General features: G+C 59.3%; 2 protein-coding genes across 3 annotated transcripts; both read left to right on the forward strand.

Annotated features, from left to right (window-relative positions):
* Positions 1–841: 841 nt before the first annotated feature.
* Positions 842–9,531, forward strand: ALAD (aminolevulinate dehydratase). 2 transcript variants are annotated; one of them, XM_075055134.1, is made up of 12 exons: positions 842–903; positions 4,403–4,550; positions 4,727–4,777; positions 5,530–5,626; positions 6,002–6,137; positions 6,618–6,701; positions 6,967–7,055; positions 7,373–7,428; positions 8,169–8,256; positions 8,836–8,922; positions 9,146–9,275; positions 9,397–9,531. In XM_075055134.1, the coding sequence occupies exons 2-12, from the start codon at positions 4,438–4,440 to the stop codon at positions 9,477–9,479; spliced, it is 1,014 nt and encodes a 337-aa protein (XP_074911235.1). In that variant the 5' UTR covers positions 842–903; positions 4,403–4,437; the 3' UTR covers positions 9,480–9,531. The 2 variants fall into 2 exon arrangements, with proteins under 2 accessions (XP_074911235.1, XP_074911236.1); XM_075055135.1 differs by lacking the exon at positions 842–903 and adding an exon at positions 1,009–1,087.
* Positions 9,532–10,232: 701 nt separating this feature from the next.
* HDHD3 (haloacid dehalogenase like hydrolase domain containing 3) lies at positions 10,233–11,620 on the forward strand. The gene has a single exon (XM_075055137.1). It carries the CDS (start codon positions 10,233–10,235, stop codon positions 10,947–10,949), a length of 717 nt encoding a protein of 238 aa, XP_074911238.1. The 3' UTR covers positions 10,950–11,620.
* Positions 11,621–12,145: the final 525 nt, after the last annotated feature.

A 12,145-nucleotide genomic window follows, 5' to 3' on the forward strand; every position in this document is an offset into this window, starting at 1 on the left:
TGCAAACTCGCCTTTGAGAGGAGTAAGGGAAGCGTGGAGACTCGGAAGAGAGGAGATTTCCAGTTATCTGTGAAGTGAGGTTTGGGTGCTGGTGTTTGTATACCTGGTGGAAGCAGCCTTCAGCTCGCCCTTGCTCCCAGTGAGAGGTGCTAGGCTGGGGGGAGAGGAGAGATACTGGGTTGGTGTTTATGTACTGCAGCAGGCTAAGGAAACGATGCTATCCTGTGGGAGCTACAGGCCACCATGAGAAAGTATCTATTAGACTAAGCCCCTTTTTGGGAAAAATGCTTTATAATTTGACTGATCTTTCTGAAGACTAATAAATATGATCCGTGCATCTCCCATGCACCAATGAGATGGAGAAAATAGCTTGTCCTGCGTGTGTGCTGCCAGGCCTGCAGTGTGGCTCCAGCCTCCTTTGGCCTGGCAAGCCCCCGCAGCACCCCGAAGCCCTGCTCTGGGCCCTGCTTATACCCCAAAACCCTGTTCTGGACGCCCCCCCAGCACCCCAAAACCTGGCTATAGGTCCTCCTGCAGCACCCCAAAACCCTGTTCTGGACCCCCCCCAGCACCCCAAAGCCCTGCTCCAGCCCCCCCCCCAGCACCCCAAAACCTGGCTCCAGGTCCCCCCGCAGCACCCCAAAGCTGTGTTCCATGCCCCCCAGCACTGCTCCAGACCCCTATACCCCCTCAAAACCCTGTTCCGGCCGCCCCCTCCCAGCGCACACCCCCCCACACCGCACCGCCTCCGGCCTTTTCCCGCGCTCCGCCGCGCGAGACTTGCCGCCGCCATCCCTGTGTGGGTGTGCCTATGCTAATCAGAGGGGTGGGGCGGGGTTATGTAAATCGCGAGGGCTCAGGGAAGAGTCACACGGCCGGAGCGGGACGCGGCGGCGGCGGGAGGTGAGTGCGGGGGCCGGGGCCGGGGACCGGGACCGGGGGCCTGGGGCCGGGGCGACCGCCTCGCCTCCGGTCCCCGACCCCGGCCTCTTGTAGGGCTGGCCGGAGATCGGGACGACTCCAGGGGCTGGGCCCGGCCGGGGAAGGAGGCACCGCTTGGGTGCAGGCAGCGTGCAGGCAGCCTTCGGTAAGGCAGCAAGGGTAGCCCGGTTTTTGCTCGGTAACCCGCGGTTACCGTCGCAAACGTGGGGAAATCACCGAGCAGCATATGATGCTGCGGGCTGGAGTCAGTCCTGAGCTCCCGCTCATCATGCCATGTAACTACAGCCCCCCCCGCCCCGCCCCGAGCATCCCCATTTCCAGATCCCACCTAGAAGATGAAATCTTCTATAACATCTTGACCTTTGTTAGTGACTGTTAATTAACCCGCACCTCCGTTGTCTCCCCGGGGAGCTCTGCTGTGCTAGTACGCTCTAGTCCATCCCTGCTCGCACTTGGGATTTCTGGAGCTTGTGCATCTCCAGGACTTCAGTTAAATAGCTGTGCACCACAGGATGAGGCTGCGTGCATTTCCGTATCCCCAAATGCTGGAAAGCAACTTCCTCGCATCTTGCCAGGGAACAGGCAGCTGCTGGCTCGGCGATGCTGTCCGCAGCTGGAGCAGACCTTTGCAGCTCACTGTTGGCATACGTCGGGCTTCAGCCCGTCCGCTAAGTTTGTTTAATTTGTGCTAGTGCAAACAGGAGGGTGGTGTGCGCGTGGTTCTCTCATTTTGCAGTTGCTTCTCTCCCCTCGAATACAGCAAGGCGCTCGGGTCGCCATGGCAGGCCCGGGCTGGGTGAAGGTGTGGGTTCAGGTGCTGCGAGTTTGGGCTGGTTCTCGAGCAGTCCTGCCGTGGAGGAGCAAAGGTGAAACCACGCTGCTGTGGAGCTGTTTGCTTGGGAAGGAGCTGCAGGGCTGTTCTTAAACTCCTCCTTACTGATGCTCTGGTGTGCACGAAACAGATTGCTTTTGAAAGACAGGTTTGGGCCCTTAATGTCAGAGAAAGAGGCCCGTGTGCTCTGCTGGATCCCTAAGGGGATTTCAGGGGAAACAGCCCTGTTCTAGGGCACAACATGTGTGGTGTAACGGTCCCTTATCATGGCACTCTTCCAATCCTTGCTCTGCATCCCTGCCATCCTTCCCCAGCTGTGGGGGAGCTGTGGGGTGCGTGGCAGCTCTGTGGCTGTAAGATCCCGGTGCCCTCGTCCGATCAGGTGCCCTGCATGGGCAACGGAGCCTGCAGCCCTTGGCTGGTGGCAGCTTCTCCTGGACATGGGGCTTGTAAGGAGGACCCTGGCTCCCCTGCCCTCACAGTAGACGGGTGCTCTGCTGGGGCCCCCCTGTCCTGGCTGTTATCTCTGCTCTGTAATTCCACTGGGTGCCCACCTCCTTGCCCGGAGAGAGCAGTTTCTGGAGCTGTGGCCTCTATCTGTCTCATACAGAGTCAGGTGCCTCTGGTCCCACCCAGTCCCCGTTCCCCTTCCTCCTGTGGGATTAACTGTTTAAAGCATTTTTTGGATTCTCGAGGTGGGTTTTGTTCACTAAGCCCTTTGTTCTCGATTGCTGCCTGCCTGGAGCTCTGCCTGAGCGGCCGAGCTGCTGTGCTGGACCTGCCAACTCCAGTTCACCCAAGGGCTGTCCCCTTCCCTGCGAGTAAGGACTGGAGCGGCAGCTTTCCAGGGCTAAAAATTACTTGCCAAGTGAGGCCGTGACACTGCCAGCATGCCCGTCAGCTGGTCTGCATCCCCCACAAGCACCATCCAATATTTTTATACATTTTTTTATACATGTTAGGCTGTAAGTAACTGAGAGGTGCCTTTTCCCCCATCCCCAAGCAGAGGTGATTGCTAGGGGTATGAAAGACTCAGTTCAAGCCCTGGACTGAATTTGATGCCCCTACATTACAGGTGCCCTATGCACTGGGGTGGCCTGATACAGACTGAGAATTTGGCTCAGCGTTAGAATATCTGAAGGGTCTTGAGTGTGTAAAATAGGTGAACACCTCAGATTAAATGTTTTCCAGAAGAATGGGGCCATGTCCTTCCCAGCTCCGTTGCTGGCTGGTGTAAAACTTTCTGCCCTGGACTGTGTAAGCCATGTCTGCTCTCCGGAGAGAGCTGGGAGCAGTGAGGTTTGTTGCTGGGGAATGCTTCCTGGAATGGGACTGGGACCGTGGGGCTGCTCCCTTGAGACAGGTCCCATCCTCGTGTCCTCTGCTGGCACCCCCGGACAGGGCAGGAAGCCCTGCCCTGTCCGGGGGTGCCAGCAGAGGAATCCCGCTTGCTCTTTCAGAAGCCTGTCTCCAGCTCTCCTCCTGCCTTGCCTCCCTTGGGTTTCAGCTCTCAAAACAAAATCTGTCGTCTCCCTAAGGGACTTACGCTGTTTGTCTCTCAGGGCACTCCTGGCTCCTCTGCACGGGGTATTTGTGGGATGTGTCCCTGTGTGTGCAGCCAGCAGAAGTCCTTGAAGCCACTCTGTACAAACAGTCTGTTGCTGAAGTTGTGTTTCCCAGGGCTGTAGCAGCTGCTCTCTTTTGTGCTGCAGCCAAATGCCTTGTCTGGGGGCAGCTGCCTTCCCCTGGCTCCCTCCAACCACATGTTGGTGATATTTCAGTGCTAGTGGAAATTTAAATCTTAATGGTCTAATTGCAGAATTACTAGATCTAACTGTTAAAGAAAAATAAAATATTGCTACAGGAAAAGTTTCAACAATAACGTAACTAACACTTGATTTATGTATGTTGAGTAATTGCTCTTTGTTACCCCCGAAACTCCTAAGTTTTTCTTATCCAGCAGTAATTGGCCACTGGAGTTGTGTGACCACAGGCCTTAAAGCCCTGGTGTCTTCAGGATGATCCAGCACCTCTCTCTCCTCCAGCGGCCACACTCTTCTGTAACTGCACCTGTACACTGTAGCCGCAAATACTTCATGCTACGCAGAGCAGCTTTTGACTGCTCTGTATACAAAAGCTGTATCACACAATTATACAGTGTTAAGCAAAAATAAGACTAATTAAGCAATGACCGTCTCATCATTAGAAAACTGCTGGTACAGTTACACAAGCTAAAGCAGACAGAGCCTGTGGAGTGTGGTAGTGCTGAACCATGTGAATGTGGTTCTGCTGTGGGAGGATGCTGTTGGCTGTAAATTGGTGGTTTCACACACAGAATTGGAAGGTTTTGTGGGGAGGAGTCAGCACCATCCCTGTTTATGGGAAGTGCTGTGCTGTGACTGCTGGTGTGGGGTCCTGCAACACCCACCCAGTGTGGGGCAGTGCCCGGGAGAGTTGGGATGAAGCTGGCTGGGCTGCAGCTCATGCTCCCCGCGTGTGCCTGGAGCAGGACAGGGACGGTCCTGCAGTGGCTGCCTGGATCTCAGCCCCCTCCTCACATGCGCCAATAGCAGTGGCTTACCAGGACGCTGCTGCTAACCAGCCTGCTGGTTCCTTTTGGTGTTTCAGGCTCTCCTTCCACAACCTCCTAGCGAAGGCCCAAGATGCAGGCAGACTCCCTTCTGCACAGTGGCTACTTCCACCCGGTGCTACGCTCCTGGCAGTGTACGGCAACCACCTTCGATGCCTCCAACCTCATCTACCCCATTTTTGTCACGTAAGTGAGTCCTGTCTCTCTGGGTTAGGGATGGACCAAGCTCAGGTTGACTGGCATAGGTGCTCCCTGAGCTCTTAGGCTTGGACTTCCCAAAAGATTCCCCATGGACAAGCCTGGGGTAGGGACTTCCTTCTCACACTGAGTCTTCACATCTCCGTCCCATCCACCTCCTGCAGTGACAGCCCTGATGCAGTGGAGCCGATTCCCAGCCTCCCTGGACAAGCCAGGTAAGAATCCAGCCCTGCCAAGCTGCATGCCAGTCGCTGCTGTGGCCCATGCCCAAGCAGGGTTGATGTATGGCCTGAGATGAGCATGGGCCAGGGGTGACACTTCCAACCCTCTGTGGTCCCTGCCTTGGGGATCCCCCAGCATCAGGCAGGGCAGGAGCATTTCTCTGCCAAGGGAGTGGAAGGAAACATAGTGGGGATGCTGGGAAAGTACCAATACTGGCAGGGATAGTACCAGGGTCTCACAGTGTCCCAGAGCACTCACACGTTGTGGGCGCTGGGCACACAGGGAAGTTGGAAGCAAACAGGGTTTCCAGCAGCAGCTAGAAAACCTGTGTAAGGATGTGGCCTCCGGTCATGCATTAGATCTTGCTGGACTGGCAGCTCCTGTCTTCATCTGCTGCCATGTTAGCAGGGTTGTGGTCAGAGAGGCCCCAGGGTGGTCCTGTAGGGAGGTGGGCTGGATCTGCAACAGGGACGCTAAGATAAGGGATCCAAGTGCAGGGCATGCTTGTCCTTTCAGAGCAGAGAGTGTCCCTGCCGGGTAGATAACGCTCCTGTAGGCCCAGATAAGGTCCCGGATTGTTCCTCCCAACGTTCAGGCAACACCTTCCCTGTACCTCCAGCTGTTGCTTGGTGTGGATGCTTGTGGATGCTGGATCGCTCACACACCAGTATCCAAGTCAGAGACCAGCTTGCCCAATGGAGCAGGTCTGGGTGCCTGGCAGCCCCCCTACACTTGTTCTTCTCAGGTACGGAGTCAACAAGCTGGAGGGGATGCTGCGTCCCCTTGTCGAAGACGGTCTGAAGTGTGTGCTCATCTTCGGGGTGCCCAGCAAGGTCCACAAGGTCAGTGTGTGTGGTGGGGGCAGGGGCCTTGGCGTAGCCACAGAGGTGTGGGAGCGCCGTGTGGGGCTGGAGGGTCTCCTGATCAAACAGGAGCAGCTCAGCATCTCTGGGCGTGCTTGCGCCTTGCTCAGCAGAGCAGGACGGGGATGGGAGACTGTAGTGACACCCAAAAAGCTCCCAGAGCAGGTGGCCCCAAGACCTGCACTCACTGCTCAGAAGCATTACTCCATTGCCCTTTTCCATCGTCGGTGGTCACACTGTCCTGTGTTACAAGGCCTCACGGTTCAGCAAACATTTCCTGGGCAGAACCGCTGCCATGCAGGAGCTGGTGGGAAGCCTTTGGCTGTGTGCACTGAGGCATTTCTCTTCTCACAGGATGAGAGAGGTTCTGCAGCTGATGCAGAGGACACACCTGCCATCCAGGCAATCAAGAAGATCCGTTCCACCTTCCCAGAGTTGCTAATTGCCTGTGATGTCTGCTTGTGCCCTTACACATCCCATGGGCACTGCGGTGAGCGAACAGCCTGGGGTCCTGAGCTGCTCTTTGGGCATTTTTCTGGTACTGGGAGTCTCTGGGAGTTTGCCGTTTTCTGCTGAGGAGCTCCATGTGCTGGTGGGGTCTGGCCAGCTCCTGCCCCAAGACTTGGCTCCCCAGTGCTGGTGCAGTTGAGCCTGGGAGACCTCTGCAGGGTTTTGACAGCAGGGTGGGAGGACGGGTGGTTAAGGCACCCACTCAGGCCACCTGAATCTGTCTGAGCGCCTGTCTGTGTTTCCCCATCTCTGTCTTCCCTTCCCTGCAGCACCCACGTGTTGTGTCCAGTCCCTGAGGGGCTGTCTCACGGGTCTCCTGGTCCTTATCTAGCTCCCTTAACACATTCCCCGCTGTTGCTCTGAGCATCTTCATAGCTTGTCCTGAGAGCCACAGTCCCAGCCTAGGGATTGAGGCAACCGGCCATCCAGCCGCTTGCGTAACCCCAGGTTTCTCTCCTAGGCATCCTGCGTGAAGATGGCACCATCCAGAATGAGCTCAGCTGCCAGCGGCTGGCAGAAGTGGCACTGGCCTATGCCAAAGCAGGTGGGGAGTGTCCTGGCAGCAGTACCCAAGTTTGACTCTCACAGACTCATCCCCTCTCACTTTCAGCAGGCCCAAAAGCAAACTGGGCCTGGCTCCAACTGAGAGTGCTTTTGCTCCAAGCCGGAGGACACTTCCGCTGCCCTCCACACGCTGGCCCTGGCAGAGCTGCAGACACCCGGGGCCCCTCTGGCCCTGGGGTCACCTCCTCCTGCAGGCAACGTCACAGCCTTGGGCACTTCTCGGCATCTCTGGTCTTTCCCTGCAGGCTGCCACATTGTTGCCCCCTCAGATATGATGGATGGGCGCATCACGGCCATGAAGGTGGCGCTGATCTCCAATGACTTGGGCAACAAGGTGAGCTCGGGATCTGCATGTGCCAAAGGCAGGAGCAATGTCCAGGAGGAGGCTGCACCACAACAGGACCTGGGCAAGCAGTGGGAGAAGCAAACCCCTACCTTGCCCAGGACGTGCCACAGGCATTCCCCACCCCGGTGCATGCAGGAAGGGAATGTCCTTGGCTGGACATGGGGACAGCAAGGTGCCAGGCCTCTGGCAGGGGAAGGAGGTTGTGGGGCAGACTATAAAACAGCCGTGGGAGGGAATCACTACTGCCCTGGTGCCATGATGCAGCACCGAGCTTCTGGTGCTCACGGCTCTGCTCTCCTCTGCAGGTGTCAGTGATGAGCTACAGCGCCAAGTTTGCTTCATGCTTCTACGGTCCCTTCAGGTGGGTCTGTCCCTCAGCTGGGATTGTCCCCAGCCAGGGCTGGGCTGGCCAGGATGTGTGTCCCTGGATAGTTATTTGGGAACGGGCCTTGAACAGAGCCTGGGCCACAGCTGGGGCCACGCTGGTCGCTTTGGAGTGCTCTCCTCCTACTTCCTGGTGCAAAAGGGAGTCAAGTGTATCTTGCCCAGGAAAGGGTGGCTGGTGGGAAGATCACTTGGATGATCTTCCGTCCCACCCCTTCAACTGCTCATCCTGGGTGCTGGTGGCAAGTCGGGCAGGGAGGGAACTGCCTGCAGCTGCCAGGAGCAGTGAGGAGGGGAGTCGTGGGAGCCAGTGTTGCCGCAAAGGGTGGCTTCAGGGACAAGCCTCAGCTTGGTCAGCTCTTTGTTAGACCTCATCCCAAGAACAGCCTGCACCTGACAGGGCGTCCCTGAGGAACCTGCCTCGGAAAAGAGCAAAAGGAAAATGTCTGACACGATTTTACCCCAGACTCTGGGCACGGGGAGGGCAGCAGGTGTTGACCCACAGCTCCCAGGGACAGCCTGGACCTGTCAGACCTCCGCTGGGGGTCTGCTGATCCTGGGGCGCTGAGGTGGGTCAGAAGAGTCCCCCTTTTACTGGCCCTGATGGCTCAGGCACTTGTCCTAGCCTGTCCTCACGTTGCTGAAGCTGTACGAGGCAAGAGGCATGGGGAGCTGTGCTGGTCCTCATCCCCTGCCCTCTGCCTTGCCTGTCACCAGGGACGCCGCGCTATCCAAACCTGCCTTCGGAGACAGGCGATGCTACCAGCTCCCCCCGGGCGCGAGGGGCCTGGCGATGCGCGCCGTGGTGAGTGAGCCAGTGTTGGGCTGCCCAGGGCAGTGCCAAGGGTCATGGGTTTATGGCTGTGGGGACTGAAAAACCCTCATGTGGTACCTAGGTGACAAGCCTTCACACCCAGAAGTGCAGTAGGGTTGGGGGAGAGCAAGGTCAGGGGTGATGGAGTCAAAAGGGGGTAGGAGGCACGCTAGCTGAAACGGTCAAGGGTTTTCCCCCTCCACAAGCAAAACATAAGGCCCATCAGCCTGCCAGAGAGCTGGTCTGCAGCATGGGCCGGAGGACTGTGTGCTGGGAGCTGTGGGGTTGGTGACTGCATACCCTGCTGTGGCTTGGGGTGTCAGGTCCAGGACACACAGCCACCAGCTCTCCCCAGGCGCTGTGTGTCTGTGGAGGGGAGTGTTGTCTCTTGCCCATCGCAGCCTGTCTGTGGGCTCCTGTGGCCATTAGGGGCTCACCAGACCCTCCTGTGATCCATCCTGGGAAAACCAACCCCCAGGCCAAAACTTCTGAAGAAAACCAACTGTGGATTCACTGGAAAATGTTCTTGTAGCCCAAGCTGCTGGGGTTGCGCGCGTGTTCCCCTCACAGGACCGGGATGTGCGTGAGGGAGCAGACATGCTGATGGTGAAGCCGGGGATGCCCTACCTGGACCTTGTGAGGGATGTCAAGGCGCGAGTAAGCTCCTTTAGCGTGCCAGCGAAGGGCACTGGGTGTCCCTGGAGGAGGAGGGGTGGGGTGGGCAGGAGAGAGGCACGTTTGGGATGGCCGGTTTGGATATATCCAAACCGGAGGGGCTGTGACTGTTGTTTGCACGTCTTGTGGGCAAGGGGCCTGGGCCGCAGGGAGGGGTGTCCTCTCTGCCCGCCGGCTGACCTCCCTCCCCCGGTGCTCCCCTCAGCACCCCACCCACCCGCTGGCCGTCTACCACGTCTCGGGGGAGTTCGCCATGCTGTGGCACGGGGCCCAGGCCGGGGCCTTCAGCCTTGAGGCCGCCGTCAGGGAGGCGGTGACGGCCTTCAGGCGCGCAGGTGAGGCCGCCGGCCCCGAGGCCTGCTTCCCCCCACGTCCCCCGACCCTGTCCCCGTGTCGCCGTCCCCTTGCCCGCCCCCCCCCGCCGCGGGGCGGCTCCAGCGTCTCGTCTCTCCGCAGGGGCCGACACCATCATCACGTACTTCGCGCCGCAGCTCCTACGCTGGCTGAAGGAGGAGGCGGCGGCGGCGGGACGGGCCTGAGGGCGGGGCTTCCGGCGGGCGCGTGGAGGCGGGGGGCGGGGCTTCCGGGGCGGCCGGGGAGCTGCGCAGGTGGGTGCGGGGCGGGGCCGCCCCTGGGCCGAGGGACCGCGCGTGCCCCCGCGCTGCCGCACGGCAGCCCCCACCCCACCCCCCCCGCCGTGCACCGGGAACCCAGCCCGGTCAGCCCCGGGGCCACCCCGCCCCTCCAGCCCCTCTGTGAGCCGCGGGGACCCCGCTCGCCCGCACCCACGCGCCACGGGTGCACCCCCGCGTGTGCCCCGTACACCCACCCCCAACACCCCGGGTTCAGCCCCGCGTACGCCCCGTACACCCACCCCCAACACCCCGGCTTCAGCCCCGCGTACGCCCCGTACGCCCAGCCCCCCCCCGTACCCGGTGGGTACAGCCCCACGCGCACCTGCCCCCCCCCCCCCCCCGGGTCACCCAGCAGTCCCACTCGGGCCCTTGCTGCAGCACCCGCGGGGGGGGGCTGCCCCGGCCTGGGAGACTTTGCACCCTGGGACTCAGAGCAGGGCCTTCCCTCCCCTGCCATGTCTCGATGCAGACCCCAGAGGGGGCCTGAGCCCCGCACGGGCGCCACTGACACCAGTGGGTGTGATGTGGACAAAGGGCCGGTGCCCACACCCCTGCGGTGCGAGCCCCGCTCAGCACCGACTCGCTTTCAGCAGAGCGCCCGGCTCTCACCTCCCTGTTTGTTCTAGGTTTCCCTTAGTCCTGAGCTTTACCGAAGCCATGCTTAGGCTCCGCTTACTAACGTGGGACGTGAAGGACACACTGCTGCGGCTGCGGCAGCCAGTGGGGGAGAGTTACGCGGCCGAGGCCCAGGCTCACGGGGTCCAGGTGCAGCCGGAGGCTCTCAGTCGGTCTTTCCAGGAGGCATACGGAGCCCAGAGCCGGCGCTTCCCCAACTACGGCCGAGGCCAAGGCCTCAGCTCCCAGCAGTGGTGGGTCGACGTTGTGAAGCAGACCTTCAGGCTCTCGGGCGTGCACGAAGATAGAGTCCTGACGCTGATAGCGGAAAAACTCTACCGTGACTTCTGCAGCGCCCATAACTGGGAGGTGCTGCCAGGAGCTGGCGAGACCCTGAGCCACTGCTGCCAGCGCGGCTTCCGCATGGGGGTCGTCTCCAACTTCGATAACCGGCTGGAAAACATCCTCTCCCAGTGCAACCTGCGGCACCACTTCGAATTTGTCCTCACCTCTGAGGATGTGGGCTTCGCCAAGCCGGACAGGAGGATCTTTGAGAAAGCGCTGCGCCTCAGCGGTGTCCTGCCGGAGCAGGCGGCTCATGTGGGGGACAGCTACACCCGGGATTACAGGGCCGCCCGAGCCGTGGGTATGCACAGCTTTCTGCTCCGGGCTGCTGGACAGGGTGAGGAGCCAGAGGTGCCCCCTGAGCATGTCCTGCCCACACTCTCCCACCTCCTGGCTCTTATTGAGAAGGGGTAGCTGCTTTTTGGAGGAGGACCAGCACTGCTGCTGAGCAGTGAACTGGTCCTGGTGTGGGATTTCTTGCTGCTGGTTGGGCAGGGAAACAAGCGAGCGCTTCTGAGCGCAGGGAGCAGTGCTGCCTGTGGAGCAGGAGGGGTGTTAATGCAATAAAATGTATCTGACACTCAGCATTGCTGCTGACGTCTTTCATAGCTCTAAAAACATTATGGAAGAGGGTCAGCGGTGGTGTCTTCCCCTAACGGAGCTGGGGACTGGGTCAGGCTGTACTCCAAAAGGCTCACTCTGGCAGGAGGGATGGAGGCACACATTGAAGTTTATCCATTCTCAGTCACACACACACACACACACACACACACACACACACACACACACACACCCGCCCCATGCAAGCACATCGGCAGAGCTGGGGTTGGTCCTGTCCCAGGGAAGGTCTGTCCATGCACGACACCCAGAAAACCCACACACGGGCCCTGCACACCTTGGTGTACCCCAGGTTTGCCCCCTCACCAGCATCCCCCCTTCCTGACAGTGGTGGCCAGGAGGCAGTTGCAGGCCTCCTGCTGTGGGCAAAACAGGCTGGAGTTGGGCAATTTCACTTAATTTCATATACTGCCAATTAACAAACTTTACTGATTTGGGTATTGAGAAATAAAGATGACAAATTTCAAATGGGCAGGAAAGGCGTTTACCTTTCTTCCTGGCTCTACTTCAGTCCAACACCTCTCCTTCCTCCCTGCCTAAGGTCAGCTCCCCATGTTTTCGCCACATTACGTTCAACCCCCCCACTCCATTTGGCGAGGCGAGGAGCAGCTCAGGTTAGGTTTCTTTCTGCTGCTCCTCGCTTCTTACTCCTCTGCTCTGACATGGGCTCCGACACCTCAGGGGTGCCCCTGCCCTGGCGTGGGTCCGCCACGGGTGACGGCCCCCCACACTGTCCCTGTTCTAGCATAGGGTGGCTCATCCCAAACAGTGTCTCCAGCTGTGTCCCAATGATGGCCCTTTCCATGTGCCTCCTCCCTGCCATTTCTCCAAACATCCTAAATACCTCTCCTGTTTTCTAAAGCCCACCGTCAGGCTGGAAGGCTGCCCTTGGTCAGAGAGGAATGAAATGATTCACCTAAAAGCAGCTGGCAGAGCCAGACATTACCCTGACACCTCACCCTGGCACAGCAGACGCAGGGTGGGTGTAGCCT

The sequence above is a fragment of the Buteo buteo genome, chromosome 23 (genome assembly GCF_964188355.1).
Source record: "Buteo buteo chromosome 23, bButBut1.hap1.1, whole genome shotgun sequence".
NCBI lineage: Eukaryota > Metazoa > Chordata > Aves > Accipitriformes > Accipitridae > Buteo > Buteo buteo.

What these genes read in the sequence shown, in the direction of transcription:
- ALAD (XM_075055134.1), top strand. Translation starts at nt 4,438, where the DNA reads ATGCAGGCAGACTCCCTTCTGCACAGTGGCTACTTCCACCCGGTGCTA. An exon ending in CACATCCCATGGGCACTGCG is followed by an intron (nt 6,138 to 6,617) that starts GTGAGCGAACAG and finishes TTTCTCTCCTAG; the next exon opens with GCATCCTGCGTGAAGATGGC. An exon ending in GACGGCCTTCAGGCGCGCAG is followed by an intron (nt 9,276 to 9,396) that starts GTGAGGCCGCCG and finishes GTCTCTCCGCAG; the next exon opens with GGGCCGACACCATCATCACG.
- HDHD3 (XM_075055137.1), top strand. Translation starts at nt 10,233, where the DNA reads ATGCTTAGGCTCCGCTTACTAACGTGGGACGTGAAGGACACACTGCTG.